Raw genomic sequence first — 22,422 nt, 5'->3', positions numbered from 1 at the left:
ATCTTTATTCTTTGCCGAGTTCAATCTAATAATAATTTGGTTAATTTTCTATTACTCCAAATATAGTCCTTCACGAAATTCGAATTCATGACCTCTTAAGCAATGTAAAGACTAAGCATTGTTAATTCTATAATTGACATGTTTGAACCCAATGACGAGGCCAACTTTCGAAGGACGGTTCCTCAACACGAGGAACGTCACTCAACACGGTCTATTGATAAGTTAAACTCTATTAAAGTATTTCTCCTTCTATACTAGGGATGTACATGCACAAAGAATGGAAGATGAGATTAATGAGAGAGGAGGAGCTGCTGAATCAAATGATCATGTGCATTATTTTCCACAACTCCAATATAGTAGTCTATAAAATTTGAACTAAAAATATCTTCCAACAAAAAAAGAAGCTTAATGCTATCAAACCAAATGATCATAGACGTGGGTTAATAAATTTCTATGCAAATATCTAATTTTGATTTTGTACGCATTCAAATATGTGAATTTTAAAATTACAAATGATCATAATTTTTTTATCTCTTTAAACCTATGCCAAATTATTGCCAACTCTCAACCACAAACTCATGAGTCAACTTCAGAACTATCAAGTTTTCAAGATCAAGCTAAGAATAGGAAGAAAATCTTTCTCACAATAAAAGTCCATATAGAAGATTCTTAAGGAAAAAAAATTAAAAAGTGTTGAATGTTTTACTTTTGATTACGCAAGTAACAAAGATTTTCTTTCTAAATGAGCATGTTGTGCGACTTACGTTAATTTATTTTTTCATTCAAGCAATGCACTAATCCAGCACCATTTACGGAGGAAGAATTTAAATTCAACAATAATGAAGAAGACAACTGTTATGTTAGACTTAACCGACGTTCAAGTTGAATGAACCCTTTAACAAACAAATAATTAAGATGTCTTTTCCATCAATATTAAAATTTTCACAGTTATTAGTGCTTCAAGTACTAATGATGCATGCAATACATTTTACCACCGAAAATCCATAATTACGTGCTGACCCCATCACCTATCCAAAATAGTAAACCCATGGCACGTTGACCTGAGTCAACGCAAGTCAGGCGAGCATGCTACTTCTTTGTTTTCATCCTCGGTAGAAAAATGGTGCATAAGATGTCATGGTTGACGTGTTCGTGACGTCATAATAAGAATTGTAAAAAGTATTAAAAAAATTGGGGAGCTTGCGGGACCCAGGATGATGATGGGACAGTAAAACAAACGCTGGAAAAATAAGGGGAGAAGTCGGCATCCAGGGGCAGAGGCAGTTTTAGCTTTATGTGAGAAGGGGGGCAAACGGCTGGTAGTGGGCCTTTTCCTGGGACCACCTCAATGGGGACAATATGGTCCAATAACTTTAAGTCCCTTTCACGCAGAAAAAGGCCAATGAGAAAGAATTCCGTTCGAACAGAACTTCTTCACCCTAGCGCGTACGGTTGGGCCCACAACCGCCTTACTAACTCTTTTTAGCTCATCCAACAACAATAAAGTTTTATTCCATTAGATGGAGTCTGCTGTTGACTCCTAAAACTCCACCACGCTAGTTATGTGTCAATTTTTCCATAGCTCAAAGTGCACTATGTTATTTTTTTTTATGGTCTATTTCTAAGTCTTTTTAGATTTTCCTCTACCATTTCGCTTTGAGTCTCTGTCTTGTATTCGCATATTTTACTTCGAGCATCTGAAAGTCTTCGGTTCACGTGTCCAAATCACATTAGTCGATTTTCTCTTATCTTATCTTTAATTGTAACTACTTCTACTTTATCTCGGATATCATTGTTTTTAATCTTGTCATTTCTCGAGTATCCACATATCCAACTGAAGCATTAATTTTTAAAAATATTTCTCTACAATAATTTGTATAATCCTTAGTTTAAAAATCAACAATTAAAATTTTCATTTAGGTATTTGCCATCTCTATATTATATAAAATTTACTTAAATCTACTCAGTCCACTTAAGCTTCTGTCTATGTTCTACCTAGCCCCCAAGGCGCTAGGTCCTAACCCGTTGCCCAAGTAGTGCCTAATGTCTTTTTAGAACCTTAGTGATAATAAGAATTCAATTTTGTTTAATCCCATTGTTTCTACTATTTACTACATTTTTGCACACTCATGATTTACAAGAAATTTTTTTCCCAGAACACGGAGTATAACACCACATGTTATTATATAATTAAGTGGATGAAAATTTTATTTTCAAGTGGCACCCCATTTATATAATAAAATATGGAGTGTGCTATACACACACCCTATTTTACTTCTCACACACCTTTGATAATTTTGTCCGTTGATCTTCTTCAATTCATCCGATCCGAAGGCCGAAAATTAAAAAGATGTGTAAAAAGTAAAATGAAGTGCGTAGATATCACATCTCTAAAATATAGTCTACTACTCCCTATTCTGGGCACACTAAACAATCTCACATAATTTACATGTAAGGCGCCATGTGGGCCGTCTCCCCATCTCAATTGAGGTTCGTTTTCTTCTGGTGTGGATGGGAACTATGAGCATAAAAGCTTTGGTTTCTGGCTGTCAGGCACGTGATCTAGCATGTGAATTATTTCCATTCACCAAATTTATTTTCTTTTCTTATTTTATAATTTTGTCGTGGTTAAATTTTGGGCATACTTGCCAAAGAAAGCCCGTGTATTAATTTTGATCTTTATTTGTTTCTATAATTGTTAGGACATTTTGGTGTATGGAAATATAATATGTGAATTATATATTTGGAGTGGCTAAAACAGTACTCATTTAAACCAAATTTGCAAATCAAATAATGTATCACTAATAGAAAATAAGTACGTTAATCAACATTTGAGTAATAATTCAATCAACAAAAAACACATCATTTCGTTTACAAAATTTGGTTTAAAAATTTAGTCTCTCTTATGACAACCTGTCCCTAGTTCTACGACTTTATGAATTTTTAAAATGTGAATTTATGAAAATGTCCTAGAGGCGAGGTATTGTTCGCTTTGGACCCCAACCATGCCCTCACGATTTTGTTTTTGGGAACTCACGGGTAACTTCCCAGTGGGTCACCCATCATGTGAGTGCTCTGGCCACCTTCTCGCTTAACTTCGGAGTTCTAATAAAACTCGAAGCCAGTGAGCTCCCAAAAGGCCTCGTGCTAGGTAGGAATAGGAATATACATTTAAGGATCACTCCCCTGAGCGATGTGGGATGTTACAATCCACCCCCCTTAGGGGCTCGACGTCTTCGTCGGCACACTTCCGGCCAAGGATTGGCTCTGATACCATTTTGTCACATCTCGGCCCAGGCCTCCACCACATCCCGGGCTCGACTCCACCGTAGCAAGATATTATCCGTTTTGGGCCTCGATCACGCCCTCACAATTTTGTTTCTAGGAACTCACGAGTAATTTCCCAATGAGTCACCCATCATGGAAATGCTCTGGTCACCTTCTCGCTTAACTTCGAAGTTCCGACAGAACCCGAAGTCAGTGAGCTCCCAAAAGGCCTCGTACTAGGTAGAGATAGGAATATACATTTAAGGATTACTTCCCTGGGCGATGTGGGATGTTACACAACGATACGAACGCGTAGGCGCAAGCGGAATTAAAATCAGATATACGGTTAAAGTTTGATGAAGCTATTAATCTGAAAGTATTTTTGAAGAAATCACTATTTTAATTATATTGTACTATTTTATACTACTAAATTGTTATGCCACATGTGTGTGGCTGAGATGGGAAAATAAAGGAATCGGGGAAGATGAGAAACATTATAGAAGAGATTGGGCAGAGCTGCGCAATCGGAGGAGAAAAGAGGGAGATAAGGAACGAATCAGGAGAATATGGAGGAGAGTCTGATCAATCAGGAAGGAGAACATGAGGGAAATGAGAGAAGAAGAAGATGAGGGAACCCAAACTGGGTCTCCCTTGACCCGTGTGACCAGACCCAGCGGGAGCCTTGGGAATTGATGGTTTCCCGGCCAAATTCCGAAAAATTAAGCCAAGCCACCACCTGGAAACGATCTCATGACCTCCGCTCTTCCATTTTCATCCATTAACTAGTGGATTTTAGGCCTAGAGTTCATGAATTTGCACTAGTGGGTTCGTTGGTATCACAGCTGCAATCTGCCCATTTTCGAAGAATTTTCAGTCAACCACCACCCCTAATAGACTTCCCACAACCCCAGTAACAAGGCCCAAGCATTGGACGATGAGACGGAGCTTTAGATTCGACGAATTGAGGCACACTCAATTCTAGGGTTCTGCCAAGTTCGTGGCGATTTGAATCTTTTCCCGGCCAAATTGGACTTGGCCACATGTATAAAACTTGCTATACTCGTTGAGATCTTTAATTCTGTAAATTTTGAGAATTTTTTGAAATAATTGAATTTTCTAGCGAGGATGGGCGGCCGGCCGAGACCCCACCTGCACTTCCTAGACTAATTTGGTTACTCTAATTTCATATGTGACGTTCAATTGACGAAATCTTGTCGGTAAGGCTATAGTTTTGATAGAGACCCCCACTTGGATATTAAATAAATCGACGATCTGACCGTTGGTTCGTCAACAAAATTTAATATGTTATAATACGTAATATTTGAGGATATTAGAAACTTACGGATCGAGAATCCGAAGAACGGATCTTCCCGACTTGGATTTGTAAGTTCGTAAAATAAAACGTTGACCGCCATTTGATTTGTGATTGGCGGAGATCCGACCATCGGATCGTGTTAAGATTTTAGTATGTAGTTTTAGAAGCATAATTTGGATCTTTGGAAGTTATGGATCGGAAATCCAAGGTGCGGATCTTCTGGATCTAGTTTCGTAGGGTTGTGGACCCTACTGTCGACCTTTGACCAATGGTTGACTTTTGGTCAATGGGTTTCAAATCATTCTAGAACGTCCTTGGGAATGTGTTTTATGTAAGTTACGTGTTCTATCGATAAGAATTCTAAGACGTGATTTGATAATTGTTCTAGGCGACGATCGTTCGTGACACCTCGATATTCGTGTTAGGGAGTTGTAGCACGAATTTCAAGTAAGTGTGTCCTTTCCTTTTTATAGTGTGTATATATATGATTGATAGTTTCCAATTATGCAATTGAAAAGGAATTTCTTACGTACACCTGGATTAGACTAAAGTTTATAAAAATTAGCTAAATGATGGAATTTATGAAACATGCTACATCCTACGGGATGCACATGTGTGCTTATAATCTTTGATACCATAATTATATCTACGGCTATGAATGTTATTATGTTGATTAGAATTATCGCATCATTATGGCATGCTTATATTCATGTAGTCTGCTCATCATTGTTGTACCCCGATGTTAGTGCTCACCCTAGGCTAGTGCCAGTTCTTCATGTGTATGTTCACCTCCCGCACCGTACACTCGCCTTGGATCCAAGTAGGTGTTAGTCTTGTCGTACAGGTCGCATTAGGCGACTCTGACTCATAGGTGACCACGATTATCGTCAGTTTTCACGTGATCGTAGCACTAGAGCGTATATTATGATTACACCTAATCCTGTCGTACAGGTCCCATTAGGTGACTCTGACTCATGTGCTAGCATAGATTGATGAGCAATAGGTCAATCGTACAGGTCGCATTAGGCGACTCCGACTGGTGTGCTAGCATAGGTTGTTGAGCACCTAATTTTACTTATATTACTATTAAGATTTTGTGATTTTGTCATGCCTTATTTACGTTTTGCAGGCTACGGTAAGTATTTTCATACTATACGTAATATGTATATTTTGGAAATTATACATATTTTATGGCGAGGGGTTATAACATTTTCAAAGGTTTTTATTAAAACTTTATTTTCAGGCCCACTCACCCCTGTTTTTCGCCCTTCCAGGTTTTATTAGCTGAGTTTTCATATCGACGAGGATTCTTGGCAAATCTTGGGGTAGATCCTTACCTTTGATGATATAATTTCTCATCTTATTTTACTGTACTGTACTTATGCTTTGTCATCACGTGTGAAATGAGTTCATTCTCGCTTACAACGCACTTTTATATTTAGACATTTTTAGGTTTAAATTTATTCACATTTTCCACATCACTACACTTTATAGCTTTGTCACATTCTAGGTGTCGGCCATTACAGCTCGAATCCGAGTCTTAGTGGACATTCCGGGTAGAGGTGTGTCATCTCTAGCATTACTCTTTTTTAAATTAGATATGTTATGATGAAATGTGGGTGATGTTTGAAAAATAAAGAAAATTTTGATTTGTGGAAAATTACATTATTGCCTATAACTTTATATAGAATATCAAATTATTTTTTCATCTGCTTTTAATTGTCAAAGCGGGTTAGACTATGACAGTAACGACACCTAAAAATTATGTGTAATCTCTTTGCTTAACTTTATTTGAAGATGACTACAAGTTTATACAGTAGTGATTAGGATTAGGGTAACTTAACACATTTTAAAATCTCTCATTTGACTTTTCTTCTCTTTTAGCGCATTCGTTTTGACATACATGCCAGGAAAAAAGCAAAAGCTAGCCTTGAAATAATTACCTCTAAAATAATTGATAAATTGTGGTACGCATACAAAGTATTTTATAGGCAGGAGTGGGGCAAAAAACTGGAAAGTAGGAATTATTCAATATTTAGATTGTAAGAAGACAAATTATTTTATGTAATATTAAATTCTGTAAAGCATATGAAGATTATTGGGATCAGTATTATATATAGCTGTGTCTAAGTGGGAATCTGATTTTTTATATCCTAACTGAGAATGATTGAAACATTTGTTTATGTCTACTGAGATACGGTCTTTTACTTGTCTTCCAAGATTATACCTTTCTAATATTTTACTAGAATTAATTTGTTACTTTACTTTTTTGTTTGTTGGAAAATTTATCACTTTACTTAAATAATACATTTAGCTACTATTAAAGTTGCATCAGTCGTACTTTATGCTACTGCAGAATATTTTTGGTGTCTCTACCAAAAAATAAATGAAGAATGTTTGGGTGTTTTAGTAAGAAGAGAGTAAAATTGGCGAATCCAATCCAATAAAATTCTTTACTTTGTAAGAGTCGTTAGAACATCTATCATTCATTTTGCAAACTTAGTAGGAAGAATTTCTGACAAATTTAGTAGAGTCGAATGGAAATAGATCATGAGAGAATGGTGAATATTTAGGAAGGATTGATTGATTGATCTACATAATATATAAAACAAAAAACCATATATATATATATGTATGTATATGTATATGTAGGAACCTTTAAGGGGGGGGGAGGGATTCCCTTTTTTTTTTTGAAAAATGGAGATATTTTCTTAACGATTAGATTTGGCTTTAATAAAATTCTGTGGTCTGTGATTTAATCTCAACCACAAAATTTCATTAAAACCAAATCTAATAGTCAAGATGATGTCCTTATTATTATTTTTTAAATGGGGATCTCTTTTCTTAAAGGGCATGTGTATATGTATATGTTAGAACGATGACAAATGGGAAATGCTTCGACATGCGTGCACGCAAAACCAGAAAAATGTAATTGAGCCCGGAAACATCATTTTCTCCTACTCGATGTAGCCATGTAGAGGTTATATAAACTTATAACACAATGCCCGCACCTGAGGTTAAAGTTGAAATGATCAGTGTCTACATAATTAGAAAAATTGAATATACAGACATAAAGAAAAACAAATTATGTTAAGGTACTTGATAAGAGAGAGCAACATCAATCGATAAAAAAAAAGAAAAACATGATAACAATTTCTGTATATATTGATATTTTTACACTATGGGGGTTATGAAAAAAAATGAATAAACAAGGGTCTTATGGCTGAAATTGGGGGTGACTCATATATAGTAGTATTGAAGAAAGTTGAGGTTTTACAATAAAATTAATTAGCAAATAGCAATGATGGAGAATGACCCGAGCACATGTAGTGTCATCTCGTTTAATAATGTGAGATTTATACTTTGAACAAATGCCCATTGCCGATTATTACAAGACCATTATAAGATGATGTGATATTTTTCTTGTAGTGTCTTTGCGGTAGTTTTTTAGTTTGCAATGTTTAGCCATCGTGAGTTTTTATATCTCATGTGTTGGTTGGATGTGAGTTCCGTTGCTAAAGAATTATATTTATATTTATGATGGGTGAGTAATTGAAGAGTTGTGAGGTTTCTTTTGGAATGTGTGGTATCTTGTTTCTATGTACTCCAGGTGATTAATTTCCCATGTGGTTTTTCACAAGTGAGGTTTGTTATGAGGGTCATGTTGGCATGCATTTGTAAGTTTTTTATTGTTCTTAATGAAGTTTCATTTAATCTGAAAAAAATAGGGTCTTACAGTTGACGCGATTAGGAGCATTTGCAACCAATAGTCCTGTATATTTGACTCCCGTTTTCTGCCATGTCACTTGTATAACTATAAGAGCGAGTGCAACAAAAGTCCGGTGTACTTGACTTCTCTACAACCAATGTCGCTTGTATACAGGGCCGTTTTTGAGTTTTGGGTGGCCCAAGGTGAGAAATTAAAATGATGTTTTTTTGTTTACACATTATTTTTACAAGAAAATAAACATATGCCTCATTTCTTTCGACACATTATTTTTAAAAGAAAAATAAACATATCTCCCTTTTCTTTATAACTCATTATTTTCACAAGAAAAATAAACATATGTTCCTTTTCTAGGCTTAAAACATAATAGTTTGACTAAAATAAATATATAAGACTATATTCATTGAAAATTTTGTTTTCTAGCATTTCTAGAGGTAAAATCATCAATCACACATCATTCTCAATGCACAAGATTGTCAATCTATTTAATCTTTCTTGTGTTTGAAAGTAGTTTGTCAACAACTTAAATCGACATCTCTTTTGTAGCTTCTTACCAATGGCAAGAACTAAAACTAGGGTAACGAACTTAAAAGACACTTGAAGGGAGATTGAGAAGGAGAGAATGAAAATGGAAAGAAAAATTGAGAATGTTGTTTGCACTCTAGGTTTGAAAAAGAGATAGGCGCAAAGTTATAATTAATCATTCTCTTAAAATTATCCTATTAATATATAGTTCGTTTGTGCCTTTACACTGTATTGGTGTTGGATCCTTAATTAGATAAAAAAAAACAATATTGAGATTTAAAAACTTACTTTTGTATAACCTCATATTAAATATTTACGTTTTTTGTGTTTTTGTATATGTGTACTAATAAAAATTTAAAAATTTGGAACCGTATTTGTATTTGATGCTGAGCGTTAAGCAGTCGACCTTCTTGCCCTTAATAAAAAATGGCCCATCTAAAAAGAATAAAAATAAAACCGGCATCCCATTTTCCTTTTAATTGCCACCTGAGTCTAAGCCAAGTGTAACATCTTAGTTTTGAATTTTGAACGTCTTTTTATTAACCATGAAAGTGAACTTTTATACCTAGCTATCGGTACCACAGTAAAAGTACGGGGGAGCAGTTAACCTTGTATACCTTCCACTTTCAAAAAAAAAAAAAAAAACCATGCATACCTAGCAAAAGTGAAAGTTATTTTCTATATATATATATATATTGTGGAAGGCTAGTGGAATTCCGAATTCATATAGAACACCACAACAGAAGAGATATTTCTTTTTAAAACATAAAAGTTTTATTGTTTCTATGTGTTTGTCTTCGTTGTCATAGATGGGGGATTTGCGTAGCATTACCTTTTGGTTAAAGTTGGTATTTAAAATAAAATGAAATTAATTAAACCAGGATTATTAGGATTATAATTTACCCTTAGAGCGCTTATTATATAAGATAAACTATACATCTAGGGATCCCAACTAGGAATAAATTAAGGGAATATAAAGCATGTGATGAGGAATCCAATGATGAAGCATGATCAAGATGAAACAAAAGAACACATCCTTTTATGGAGTTAATATTCGACTTCGAGGAAACGACATGCCAAGTATCAAAATTGTCTACTTCATTAATCAGTTGTTAATTTGAGTTATGAAATTAATTAATCTGCATTATGATATAGAAAAACATGCAGCAATGGGAAAAAAGATTGTCCTATTACTAATATGAAGGCTGAACATTTGAAGTTACAAAAGAATCCCACAAGTAAGTGAAATTTGAAGTCCTAATGTTTTGCGAAAAGATCAACTAAATAATATGGTAAATATACTAATGTTATGTTTCGTTAACAATCACTCTTTTTTGTATGACATGTGCAGGGCGGAGCTAAAACTAACGTTTATTGTTTGGGGGGGGGGGAGGGGGGCACAACTAAGCAATGACGGATGTAGGTCATCATGGAATTCCAAAATGAGCGTGAGCAATGCCAATTTTTTTTTTTTCTCAATTTTAAGTGAGGTATTTTGTCGAGCACTTGGCCAACTCAAACTCATTGTATGCTTAACATATATCTCCACCCATTGTGTCATTAAAAATGATATCTTTAGAGTCTATATTGTTATAATGAACAAAAAGATAATTATACAGGCATAGGGTTGAGAGGTTGAATTTATTACACATACAAGATGAGGGAATTCTTCTTCATGAGCTGCTAGAATTAGCTCTACAACTAAACATTTTTATGTTATATATCCGCTCTTGGTGGTTTTGAATAAGGAGGAGATTATAGAGTTGTTGGTGGTGGTGAGTTGATTAGTAATCGTAGTAGTCTGATTTGACGTTGTATTGAGCGACAGAAGGAGGCTGCAACTTAAGCGCAACCCTGTTTTTTGCTAAGACCACCATTTTTTCAAGCCAACAACTTGAGGGGGTACGTGCCCCCTCAGACCCTTAATGAGATTCGTCATTGTCCATGTGTAGCCATGTTATTGAAGAATAAGCAATTCACATATACACATTAACGATTGACGATATTCAATATGATGTGCAACTAACGAAAACTATCAAACTTGTAGATAAAGTATGATATTACAACAAATTTGAGCCACAAGTTCACATATCTTAGCTAGCCCTCAATATGCCAAGACCTTCAACCTTTTGGTTTGAAGAATAATCAAACTGTAGTACTAATATTTAGTGTTAGAGAGAGAGAGAAGAATATGAAGGAGGGAGGGTGAGGACAAAGGAGAAGTGTTTGTTCTTTGTTTGTTTTATCGTTGGACGACACTGGAGAGAGCCAAAGACTAAAAATAAACAGTGAAAAAGTGGGTGTGCTGGAAAAGACATGGCGCCCCCGACAAAGATTTTGGCAGTACGGACCATACATGCCCATTCTTATGGTACCGTTTGTTACGTGGGACGGGATGAAACAAAGTGAGACGAGGCGTTCCATTCCACGTTTGGTGCGCTTCAAACGGGTGGAACGCGCTGTTCCACATGACGAGTTTTGGGTGAATTTTTGCTCCACCTCACCCCTCTGGAACGACTCGTTCCACATCTGTGGAACACAAAATTATAACCTCTATGTCTCTTTCTTCTTCCTCCTTGTTTCCATCCGAGAACATCTTTACTTCCTTTTCGTTTCGTCTCGTCCTGTCTCGTCCCGTCTGCATACCAAACGATACCATGCCCTAATGTGCCCAAAACATGTTCTTCCTCAGGCAAGCTCGAGATTTAAGGGCGGTTTGTTCATTTGTTTGTTTGTTGCATTAAAATGCGGTTTAAGGGAATATATGTCGGGGAATAAAATCATTAATTATACGAGGAGAATAATTTTAATATTTTTTTTTAATGTGATGCTGGTTCTAATTTGATTTAGTTATTGGAGGGTTCATGGATTTTGCAAGCAAGTGGTACTCGTCGGTTTGGGGTTTTTGATGTTGGGTTGGGCGCTTCCAATTTCCAAACCATAGAGATATTCAACCATCACATAATGGTTCAGTAGACGGGGACAAATTTCATGCTCATATTTTATACTATACGTCTTGAGTTTGATTCCTAACACTAGTGATCACACGATGGTGACCCGAGAGAGACTAAAATGTCTATATATGCGAGTCTTCCCCAAATGATCGATGAAGATAGATGATCTGCCACAATTGTTACGAGTGTCTACAACCATATGACTCTGCTTCTTGCTGGCCCTCGAAAGAGTAGACTACCGTGATGAAGCCACCATCTTGTCACATTCTTAAGGAAAAAAAAACCATAGAGATTCTATTTCAATGTTGTAAGAAGTATGAACTAGTTCTTTACGTTTTATTAGGGAATATAGTCTATGGTATTTGATATTTTATGGGTAATGTTAGGAGATCAAATTTTAAAACCAAATTTGTAAACTAAATGATGTGTTACCAATAAAACATAAGCACGTTAATTGACACTTAATTAATAATTCAATCATCTACAAGCACATTATTTCGTTTGCAATTTTAATTTCAAAAATTGATCTCCCTAACATTACCCATATTTTATTTTTGTTAGACACCACAAGGTCAAAAAAATGTACCTTATGTTTGTGGACCACCATATTGCCAATTATATTTATGTCTTTTACTTAATTGAATCCATTTGTACATGGTAAGTCCTTTTTATTGGATAAATGTATACAAAGTACTCTTGTGTAGCCACATATACATGCAATTATTCTAGGAAATTGCAATAATGATAATTCTAGGAAATTGCAATTATTCTCTTGGAAGACCTGAGATTAGGGATCTCCAAACCCTAGATATTGACCTCTCGAAAAGTGTACAACTGTGCGAATGCCGGTCGTCTCCATACTCTCACGGGTCATCATCCTCACATTTACTACATTTTTTATTACCTGTTTAATTAGTGTTAATTAGACAGTTTGGATTACAGCAATCCTACAAACAGATATGATAGGGTTGCGTCGACGCATACATCATCTACTATAGTCTCTGTGGGTGACAATAATTATAGTAATGCCAATGTTAAAATTTTGATCATCCCCACCATCAATTTCGTAATCCCATTCTTTGTTATTATTATAATTGCAAATCAGAGACAAATTCGTTTTGAAAAGTCTTTTGGTGGGAGCGAGATTCATTTCGAGGAGATGACTTATAACATTGTTATACCCTAGATTTTCAATTTTATTTGCTAGATTTTACTAAAACATATACCATATATATTACCAAAAAATAAAAAACTATATCCGGATGTTAATCTATGGAGTTAGGTGGCCTGTATACTTTAGAGTGTCAATCACAACTTGTTTCATCCATGTTCATCAACTTTCTTTTCACTTTTCAGATTTTCATTTCATTAGATTAACCCTATGAATTCACATTGCCGATTTACCGACCAGTAGAGTTGGCAATTGAAATTGACATCTAGATAAAAGTTCGAACATAGGGAAGAAGTTGTAATATATACATATTCCTTGATTCATGGTTGTCTTAAATATGTAGCCTCTCTTAAGTTGGTTAAAAAACTATAAGTAACTTGTAGCTCAGTTGGTTAAGAGCATTTGCTTTGCATTCGAAGTTTTGTGTTCGATTCTCTATTTTCTTAGTTTAAATGAATTTAATGTAGATTCTCTTATCGTTTGTCAAAACAAAAAAATCCGTAACAATAATGCCGTGGACTGAAATGGAATTTGCAGTGATTCGTAAATACCGTATCCATCATTAACCTAAAAAGTGTTTGCAGGACACACAATTCATCGCTATGTATAAACACAAAATGAACAAGAAGGGAATTCAAACCATGCATGCCAATCACAAAACTTCTTGCAGCGACTCAGGGCAAGGTAGGCTATATATCTCTCAATAATTCCTACACTGACAACTGACTCATCATGCAATGAATTAATACTCAGCATTGTTTCTTATCATTTAATTAGCAGATCAGGGATATTATTTAATTATTTGAACCCTCCAGTACAATTATTAAAGTCCTTTCGTTTTGAATTTTTTATACAACGATATAAGATGAGAGAATAAATTGGCATTAAACTTCAAAATTTATGAGATTTAGATCTAAAATTTTTCATTGAAGAGCAATGCCAAAGATATATTTATGGGGATAAAAGGGGAATTCCCTCTTACTTGTGAAACTCATTTCATCGTCCAATGAGATAATTACGTGTAAAAGGAGAGGCCTCTTTGACAAATTTGCCTCTCCAATCCCGCAAAAAAAAGAAACGCAGGATCTCTCCTGCATTCAATTAAGCGGGCAATGCCCCGGACCACAATCCAAAAATGGAATTCACCTGTGTTGGACTTTCATATCAAACACGCTCAAACCAAATATATATGGCCGAGAGCCTCATAATCAATTGACAGAAACAAATTTCATTAATCATGACTTGATCATAGGTTATAACTCACAAGGATTCAGAGACCCGAGACTCAATGGATCATAATTATATTAATTACCGCATCTCTGCAAATCAAACGGCTAATGAATTAATGGACAAATCATACTTCAACCAATGAATGCATGCCATGCACATACACTTGTACGAGTTGTCATCGTGCTCAAGCTTAAATTATTTATGATGTTATGTTGTTAAATTAATAATCTTAGCCATTATATATGAATGAATTGTTGTTTGAAGCCCTGAAGGTTCGTGTGACTTAATTGATATATTTTTTTTGTCAAAATAACCCGCTCAGTCTAAATTTAATATAAGAGAATGCTTGTTTCATCGTTCATTTAATTAAATAACTAACATTTGCCTACATACTTTGTATGTATGAACATTTTTTTCAGAATATGAGAAGGAGAGGGGGGGGAGAGAGAGAGAACATGGGGGAGTCTGAGATTTTTGTATTTGTTTTTTTGTATTTATTATTTTTTATATTGAAGGTATTTTAACATCATTTGTAGGTGAGACTTCAATAAAAAAAATTTGAATATGTGAAATTACATTATTACCTTTTTTTTTTGTGATAGAAAACTAAGTAGTATTTTCACCATCTTTTGGTTGATAAAGAGGATTTTATTAATTAATAGAGATATGCAAATTCTATGTATGTTTATTTTATTTTATAATTTCTTAATAAATTCTTATTATCTTAAAGAAAAAAACATACCGTATTACAATTTACAATACACATGGATAACAATCACCCAGAGTAGTAAATATACATGTATAAACCTTGGCAGATGGGTTGATGGGACGGAGAGAAATATATTGTGTACTCAGAGTCACGCTAGTGAGATCCAATTTTTTTGTTTACTTAATTAATAGGAATTGCTACTACCTTTTCTGTCCCACTTTGAGATAAAGCAAAAGGAGGGAAAAAGTAAAGAAGGAAAAGAAAAACATAAAAAAAAGCGGAAGAAAGAAAAAAGCAGATCATTGTAATAAAGAAAAGGACCCAGCTTGCAAGAGAAATGAGAGAGGAAACAACAAAGACAAAGGCTCTCAAAACTCCATGATTATTCAAATTCTTTTAAAAGCAGGACCTGGGTTTTCCTCCTCCCTCTTGCTAGTAGACAATACCACTACTGCTTAATCCAGTGGAGGCAGACCTCTCAAAGTTTCTACAAAGACTTGTTTTGGGAGCTTCAGAAAAAGACCCAAAAAGCTAAGGGAGCTGAAAACCCTAACTGGTTGATTGGAAGCTAGCTCAGTTGATTAGCTCTCATTCAGAATCAGAAGATAACAAGAGGCATGAATAGAGGTGGTTGCCAGAGCTCACCGGTGCAACAAATGATTGCCGGAAACCCTAACTGGTGGAGTATCAACAGCATGAGGCCACCAAGTACCCAACCATCTATGAATATTTCTCCTTTTTTTCAGCCTACTCCTCCTCCTCTTCCTCCTAATTTTTTAATCCCACAATTTGCACCCAGCAACAACAACACTTCCCCTTCTTCAACAACTTCTTCTTCAGGACTTGCTATTCCTTCTTGGCATATTGAGAATAACAACCAGGAGCTTCCAGAGTCTTGGAGCCACCTCCTCTTGTAATGATATTTTCTTAATTAGTACTCTTTTTTCTCTACAACAAAATACATATCTGCTTAGCCTGCTTTGCATGCATGGACTCAAATTTGATATTTTGTTGTGGGTGCTGTTAAAAAAGTCATTCTGCAGTACTCTTCTGTAAAAAAAATTCTCTTATTTTTTGTTGAATTTGGAATATAAAATGACATTTTTGAAGAGTGAATAACGGCTTGCTTGTTATATATAGATCATCAATTACTTATTAATTTTGATATTTTGTTATAGATAGATGACTGACTAATGGGTGCGTGGTTGTGAATTATCAGGGGTGGAATTGTAGGTGAAGATGAGAAAGGGGCAATCATGAGACAATTTCATCAAGCTGCTAAGAAATTGGAAAATTGGGATGAGCAAATATTAAATAGCACTCAAGCTCCAAATGCTCCTGTTGTGGACGTGAAGCAAGAAAACTCAGGAAATAGCAACGGCTTTGTGTACGGACATCATCACGGGAATGATCACATCCGAGGTTTTAATCCATCAGCTGCAGCTTTGTCTTCTTTGTCTCAGATTATGCAATCAACTGCTGCCTCTGCAGCCTCATCTCCTAAGTCATCGTGTGTGACGAGTTTCAGCAACAACAATATTTTGGATTTTTCTAGCAAGTCGGACGTGAGGCATCCACCACCACATCGGTCCTCTGATCAGGTAATAATTAACACTTTTTATATACAAGGTAATTAACCCTTAAGAGAGAGAGAGTCCATGACAAATTCATTTTCAATACGAAAATTATATATTATTGTTTTTCTAGAGTTTCCAAAATTATTCATTCCTTTTTGCTTTCAGATAAATTTAACCAGTTATTGTTAATACATGCTTTGAATGCGATGAGCTTAATTTTAATCTCAATATATGAAGATTAATATGCCATCAAATGAATTATAATTTATTTATTATGTGGTGCTTTTCTCTTTTTCAGTTTTTATTTCTTTTATTTTTTACATTTCTCATTCAAGTTGTTTGTTAAGTCCTTAATTTGGAAATGAAATGAATCAGCTTCCCTTTTTTTTACTCAAATAGTCATAAACTGGTTTATTTAGTATTAATTAAAGGGTTAATTGGTAAAGAACTTAATACGGGGTGATCAGTAAAAATTACTAAAGAGTTTAAGTAATATTAATTAATTGTACTCCTTTTCTTTGACAGAAAATTATACTCCGTTTTCATTTCTTTCTCTTCTTTGTTCTCTGTTTCTTTTGTGAAGTGTAACAGCACTGGAAATGGTGGGGCACTTAAGAGAGCAAGGGTTCAACCTTCTTCAACCCCAACTACCTTCAAGGTAACGCTTACAACTGAACTAATTACTCTCTCTCTCTCTCTCTCTCTCTCTCTCACACACACACACACACACACAAAAGACAGGCACAAACACACACACATACACATCTGTAGGTAGAAGTATATAGTTGTCTTTCTCGAATGTCCATTTCTGATCAATCATGATGATTCTTTATCTCGTGTTTTAACTACAAGAGACCTCCACCTCTTATTTATGATAACTTACGTCTACATTCAGGTGAGGAAGGAGAAATTAGGTGACAGAATTACAGCCCTTCATCAGCTAGTTTCCCCATTTGGGAAGGTACGCCATGGCTCTTCCCCCTCAATCGTCTAGCCTCTATCTTATGAAGCGAACAAGCCAAAAAAATTGTTTAACTTGGTGGTTGAAAATGAAATAATATATAGCACATCACTCATGGAATTCTTAATCAATAAACTTATAAAGTGTGAACTTTTTTTCATCAATTTTCGTACTAAAAGCTTCACTAATATTTACAGGTTGATATTTATTGACATTTAAAAAATATCATCGTGCTATACACAATTTTTTATTTATTTTTTGCTCTTTTATAAATTTATATTGCGTGATAATCTTTTTAAAATGTCCACAACAACTCCCTTATTTATATACACTACTTTTGTATTTGTTTTTGGTTGAAAACCCTAGCTAATATATTACTACTATACAATGGAGGGCTTTCTTTTTTACCTTTAAGCATTAAAAAAGACATGCAAGTAAGTATGAGTATGACTTTGGAGGGTTGTGGTGTGGCTTTGTATCTCTTTTGCAGACTGACACAGCCTCTGTTTTGTTAGAAGCTATTGGGTACATCAGATTCCTTCAGAGTCAAATTGAGGTAATATTTCTCTCTTTCTCTCTTCTTTTCATCAAAGCAAGACACAGGTCTTGAGTTGGTACTTGCAATTGGCCGTGATGGCACACAATCACACCGCTAAAGTTCTATTCTCTTCAGTTGTTCCTTTCAATTACTCTCTCTCTCTCTCTCTCTCTCTCCCCATAGTTTTTGAAGTGCTAAAAATACGATTCGTTTCATGCTTTTCTTTTCCCCCTTGGATGCAGGCCCTCAGTTCACCTTACTTGGGCAGTGGATCAGGAAGCATGAGGCAGCAGCCACAGTCTGCTGTAAGTAATTTTAAAAACAGGAAACAAAACTTACATTAACCTACTTTTTTTTCTCTCTTCGCAAAGCAACATCTCCATCCCCTTCCTGTATCTTCTTGCACTTGCAAGACTGTATACATATTAATAATTCATTAGTTATATCTTAGCCCCGTAATTGATTGATAATGGTGAATTAACTAAAAGTTTCTTGTTAATTAGGTTCATGGGGAGAGGAATTGTATGTTCCCTGAAGATCCTGGTCAGGTATATACACATGCTAGCTTTTTTAGTGGACCCATATTTACATCTTGAACTTAGTTTTGGAAAACCGCTAGACAACTGTATATGTATGTATGTATTGTTGGAGAGATTATATCTCGTCACCAGTTCATGTAAGAGTTTATTGGAAGAGTGATTCACTTTTTAAACTCGTGACAAATGTTTATTGAACAAGTAATGTATTAAATGGTGCATTGGTTGCAAGAAAATTTCTTCCTTAGTGTGTGGTATGTTTTAAGCAACTAAAGATAAATTACTTTTTGAAAAGCATATACAAAGCCATGCTCATCTTTAAAGCTTTCAATCTTTATAGATTAAGATAAAAAGAGAGAGGAATACATTATCTTGTGACATTATCTTTTAATCATATGTTCGGGTCAAACTAATTAATTAGTCCATGCTAATTAAGTTGCTAATGCTTTGTTCTGATTACAGCTGCTCAATGACAATTGCATGAAACGGAAAGAAGCTTCTGAGCAGGTATATATTCCAATATTCCATGCATGCTTTGATAACAAGATAGTTAATCCTTTAAGTTCTTCAAATATATCTTTCAAAGTAATGTTTAATACTTAATTTCTATAAAATTAAGCTGCTCGATTAAATTGGGTTTCTGGTTACACATTGTTAGGATCCTCATGAAGAGCCAAAAAAGGACCTGAGGAGTAGGGGCTTGTGTTTGGTTCCAGTTTCATGCACCCTCCAAGTTGGGAGCGATAACGGAGCTGACTATTGGGCTCCGGCGCTCGGCTGTGGAGGTTTTCAGTAAAATGACATTTTGGTGGCACACAGTACTACTACTACATCTCTAATTAAGCTAGTGACCGATCGAGCTTCATGGAAATTAATGATATAACATCACGAGCAGTCACTCTGCTAAATTCAAAAGGCTGATTGCTCATGATGCTATACAATATTTATTTAATCTGTGCGTTTATATACATACGCATGCTTGTGTGCGTTAATTTGGCGGGACTACGATGTCCTTAAACTCCCTAATTTTAAGTTTAATGTATCTATCTTTTCTTTTGCTTAATTCTACTGCTTGCTTCTATACCGCTGTATATATTCATGTATGTCCAGTACTGATTAGTAGTACTAGCCATTTTAAAGTTGCTTAGAAAGCAGCATTTTGATTGAATCTTATTGATCATACTTTTAACTATATATATTAATTGTCTTGTCACTGACATAAGATTATAAGAAATATATACGTGCTATAAAATAAGTGAATTGGTAATACTACACGCATAATCACAAAAATTGCTATACTTCTAAGCTCATATTGTAGACATGTAAATTTGGTGAAATTAATTTTCACCAACAAATTAAATTTCAACTTGCCAGTTCTTAGGTGGCATGCACCATGGGTCCTACTAAATTGGACACATGGCTTGCGACTCATCTAATGGATGAGTTATCAAGATGGACATGTGTCAGCATCTAAAACCTTCGTCAAACAAATTAAATCAAGTACAAAAGGGGACAAATTAACTCGAATTTGATCAAATTATATCATTTAGGGTTTAATTTTCCAAATTTAAGATTTTAATTTAATTAAGAGTTAAATTTAATAATTAGCTCAAGTTAAATCCAATCACAAAATCAATCCCACAACTCACGAGATTTAGTGACAAGCCCCGATCCCAATGTTCGGGGCACAACGGGATGGCCACGTGCTGGCCAACACCTGAGGGTGATGCAAGTCATTTAATGAATGCATATGTCGAGAACATATGAAACATGAATATAAATTTCACACTAACTACACAAAGAAATTTTTATATACAAACCTTACCCAAAATAATATAATAATATTCAGCTATCAATAAAATGATAGTGATAATGCATGACATGTTCAAAGCATACATCTAATTCAGAATACAAGCGGAATGTGTAACAGAAAGTGCTATTACAAGTGATGTCAAAAGCAGAAAGGATGACACGATATTACTGGTAGGGGAATGCTTCGTAGCTCGGATCGTATGCCTCATTCCTATGTCCTGAGGGGACGCAAAACAAACATGAGTGGACTAAGTTGATATATAAGTAGTACAAACATAGTTATTCCACAACGTACTAGCACCCAAAGTTTAGGAAAACTAATAGCATAATATGTGATAGGTTTTCCGAAAACCCTAGCATGTCATAAAACCTTTCAATAAAAAAAATATTGTATATAATGTGCTAAATAGTGGTATCATATATACTCGCCTGAAGGCAGGACATTCGCCCGTGTGCAAGACATATGCTCGTAGAAAGAACATACGCCCGCAGGCAGAACAGTGACACTAGATAAGCACAAAACATTGAATATAATATCTTTCCAACATAAGTATATATATCTCAATGGAGCTCAGTAGCTCAAACATCATATCTCAAAACATCTTCATAGTATATAGTCATCCATCATATATACTACAAAGAACATGAAATTGATAAAGCATGGTATTCCAAAATATTCTCAGTAAAGCATGATATCTCATAAAAAGTAAAATCTAATTTACTAATAAAACGTAACCTTTAAATCATACTTTTCATGTATGCATTTCTAATAGCAAAATTATGCATTTTGGAAGGGGTCCACTCACAGATACTTTGTCATTGAAGAGCCGTGCGGGATAGGAAGGACGAAAACACCGCTAATAAACGCACCTAAGCACATAAAGGATCCAATTAATAAAACTATACTAAAACGATTGGATTTGGGAAAACGGAACACGAATTTGGAATCAGGACGTCGAAATTAGTCTAGGAGGATTCTCGGTCGAAACCTGAAAAAGTCAACCCAAAGTCAACGTTGACGATCAACGGTCAAAGTCAATGGGTCTGGGTCATGGGTTTGGGTTTGGGTTTAGGCTTAGTGGGTTTGGGCTTGGGCAATTGGGCTGGGTAATTGGGTCACAATTATAGGCTTGGGCTTGGTAGCCTGGCCCAAAAGGTCTGGGTTGGGCCGGCTACAAGATTGGATCTTGGATTTGGCTTTCAGGCTAATTAGGTCGGGTTGACGGTGTCAGGCCAAGGTTTGGCCGGTTTCTGGGCACAACTTCAAATGCTAATAACTTTTTCGATACTCAACCAAATCGAGTGATTTAAAAATCAAAGTTGTAATACTTAAAAATATAAAGAGAATAATACCTTGAACGATGGCTAACTTGTTGTGGATTGGTCAAAAAATGCCTCGAAAGCGCTAGAAATTGGGTAAATTTAAACGTTCATAACTTCTTCAATGCTCAACAAAATCAACTGATTCAAAAACAAAAATCATACTTCTCAACGAGACGAAGAGAATTGTACCTTTCTCGACAGCTAACTCGTTGTCGTTTGGTCATAAAATGGTCTGAAAGGTCGTGGCCCAACAATCTGGAAGGAAGTTCGAGGTGAGCTTGGGTGTTCTAGGCTCGTGAGTACGAGATGAAGCTTGTGGTGCTCTTGGTTTAGGTGGTGGTGGGAGTGTTATGTGTGTGAGTTCCAGAGAAGAGAAGGAGAGTTGTAGAGAAAGGGCTCGGGGAGAGGGAAGAGATAGAGAGAGAGAAAGTGACGGGAGAGGGAGAGAGAGAAAGAGTTGTATTATAATGCAAATGAATAGGAAATATCCCAAAAAGGAAAGGGAGAATCCAGGTAGGGTGAGGGGATAAGGGGACAAAATTTCCATATGGGTCCCCCTTGGTTTGTAGTTTAAGAACGTACAAGACAAAACACATGATATCTGAAAACTGAAAACGTTCGATGTTCGAACGTAGAATCTTAGTTATAAATCCGAATCTGAATCTGTTCACGCCTACACGTTCATGGTGATAAATACGATAAGAATAATTTAATAAAATTAAAACTACGCGTTTCGATGAGACGGTCAAACAAAGTCAACTCAATGGTAAAAAGGTA

The 22,422-nt window shown here is 35.4% G+C and overlaps 1 protein-coding gene across 1 annotated transcript; it reads left to right on the top strand.

The window, feature by feature from the left end:
* The first annotated feature begins 15,114 nt into the window (after positions 1–15,114).
* On the top strand, positions 15,115–19,573 carry LOC103431514 (transcription factor bHLH68-like). Its single transcript, XM_008369677.4, has 9 exons — positions 15,115–15,811; positions 16,118–16,499; positions 17,059–17,133; positions 17,371–17,436; positions 17,927–17,992; positions 18,217–18,279; positions 18,478–18,522; positions 18,973–19,017; positions 19,169–19,573. The coding sequence occupies exons 1-9, from the start codon at positions 15,516–15,518 to the stop codon at positions 19,304–19,306; spliced, it is 1,176 nt and encodes a 391-aa protein (XP_008367899.3). The 5' UTR covers positions 15,115–15,515; the 3' UTR covers positions 19,307–19,573.
* The last annotated feature ends 2,849 nt before the right edge of the window (positions 19,574–22,422 follow it).

Source organism: Malus domestica, chromosome 15, assembly GCF_042453785.1.
Source record: "Malus domestica chromosome 15, GDT2T_hap1".
Taxonomy (NCBI): domain Eukaryota; kingdom Viridiplantae; phylum Streptophyta; class Magnoliopsida; order Rosales; family Rosaceae; genus Malus; species Malus domestica.
The sequence above is the reverse complement of the archived record's forward strand: the minus strand, read 5'-3'. Positions and strand labels throughout refer to the sequence as shown.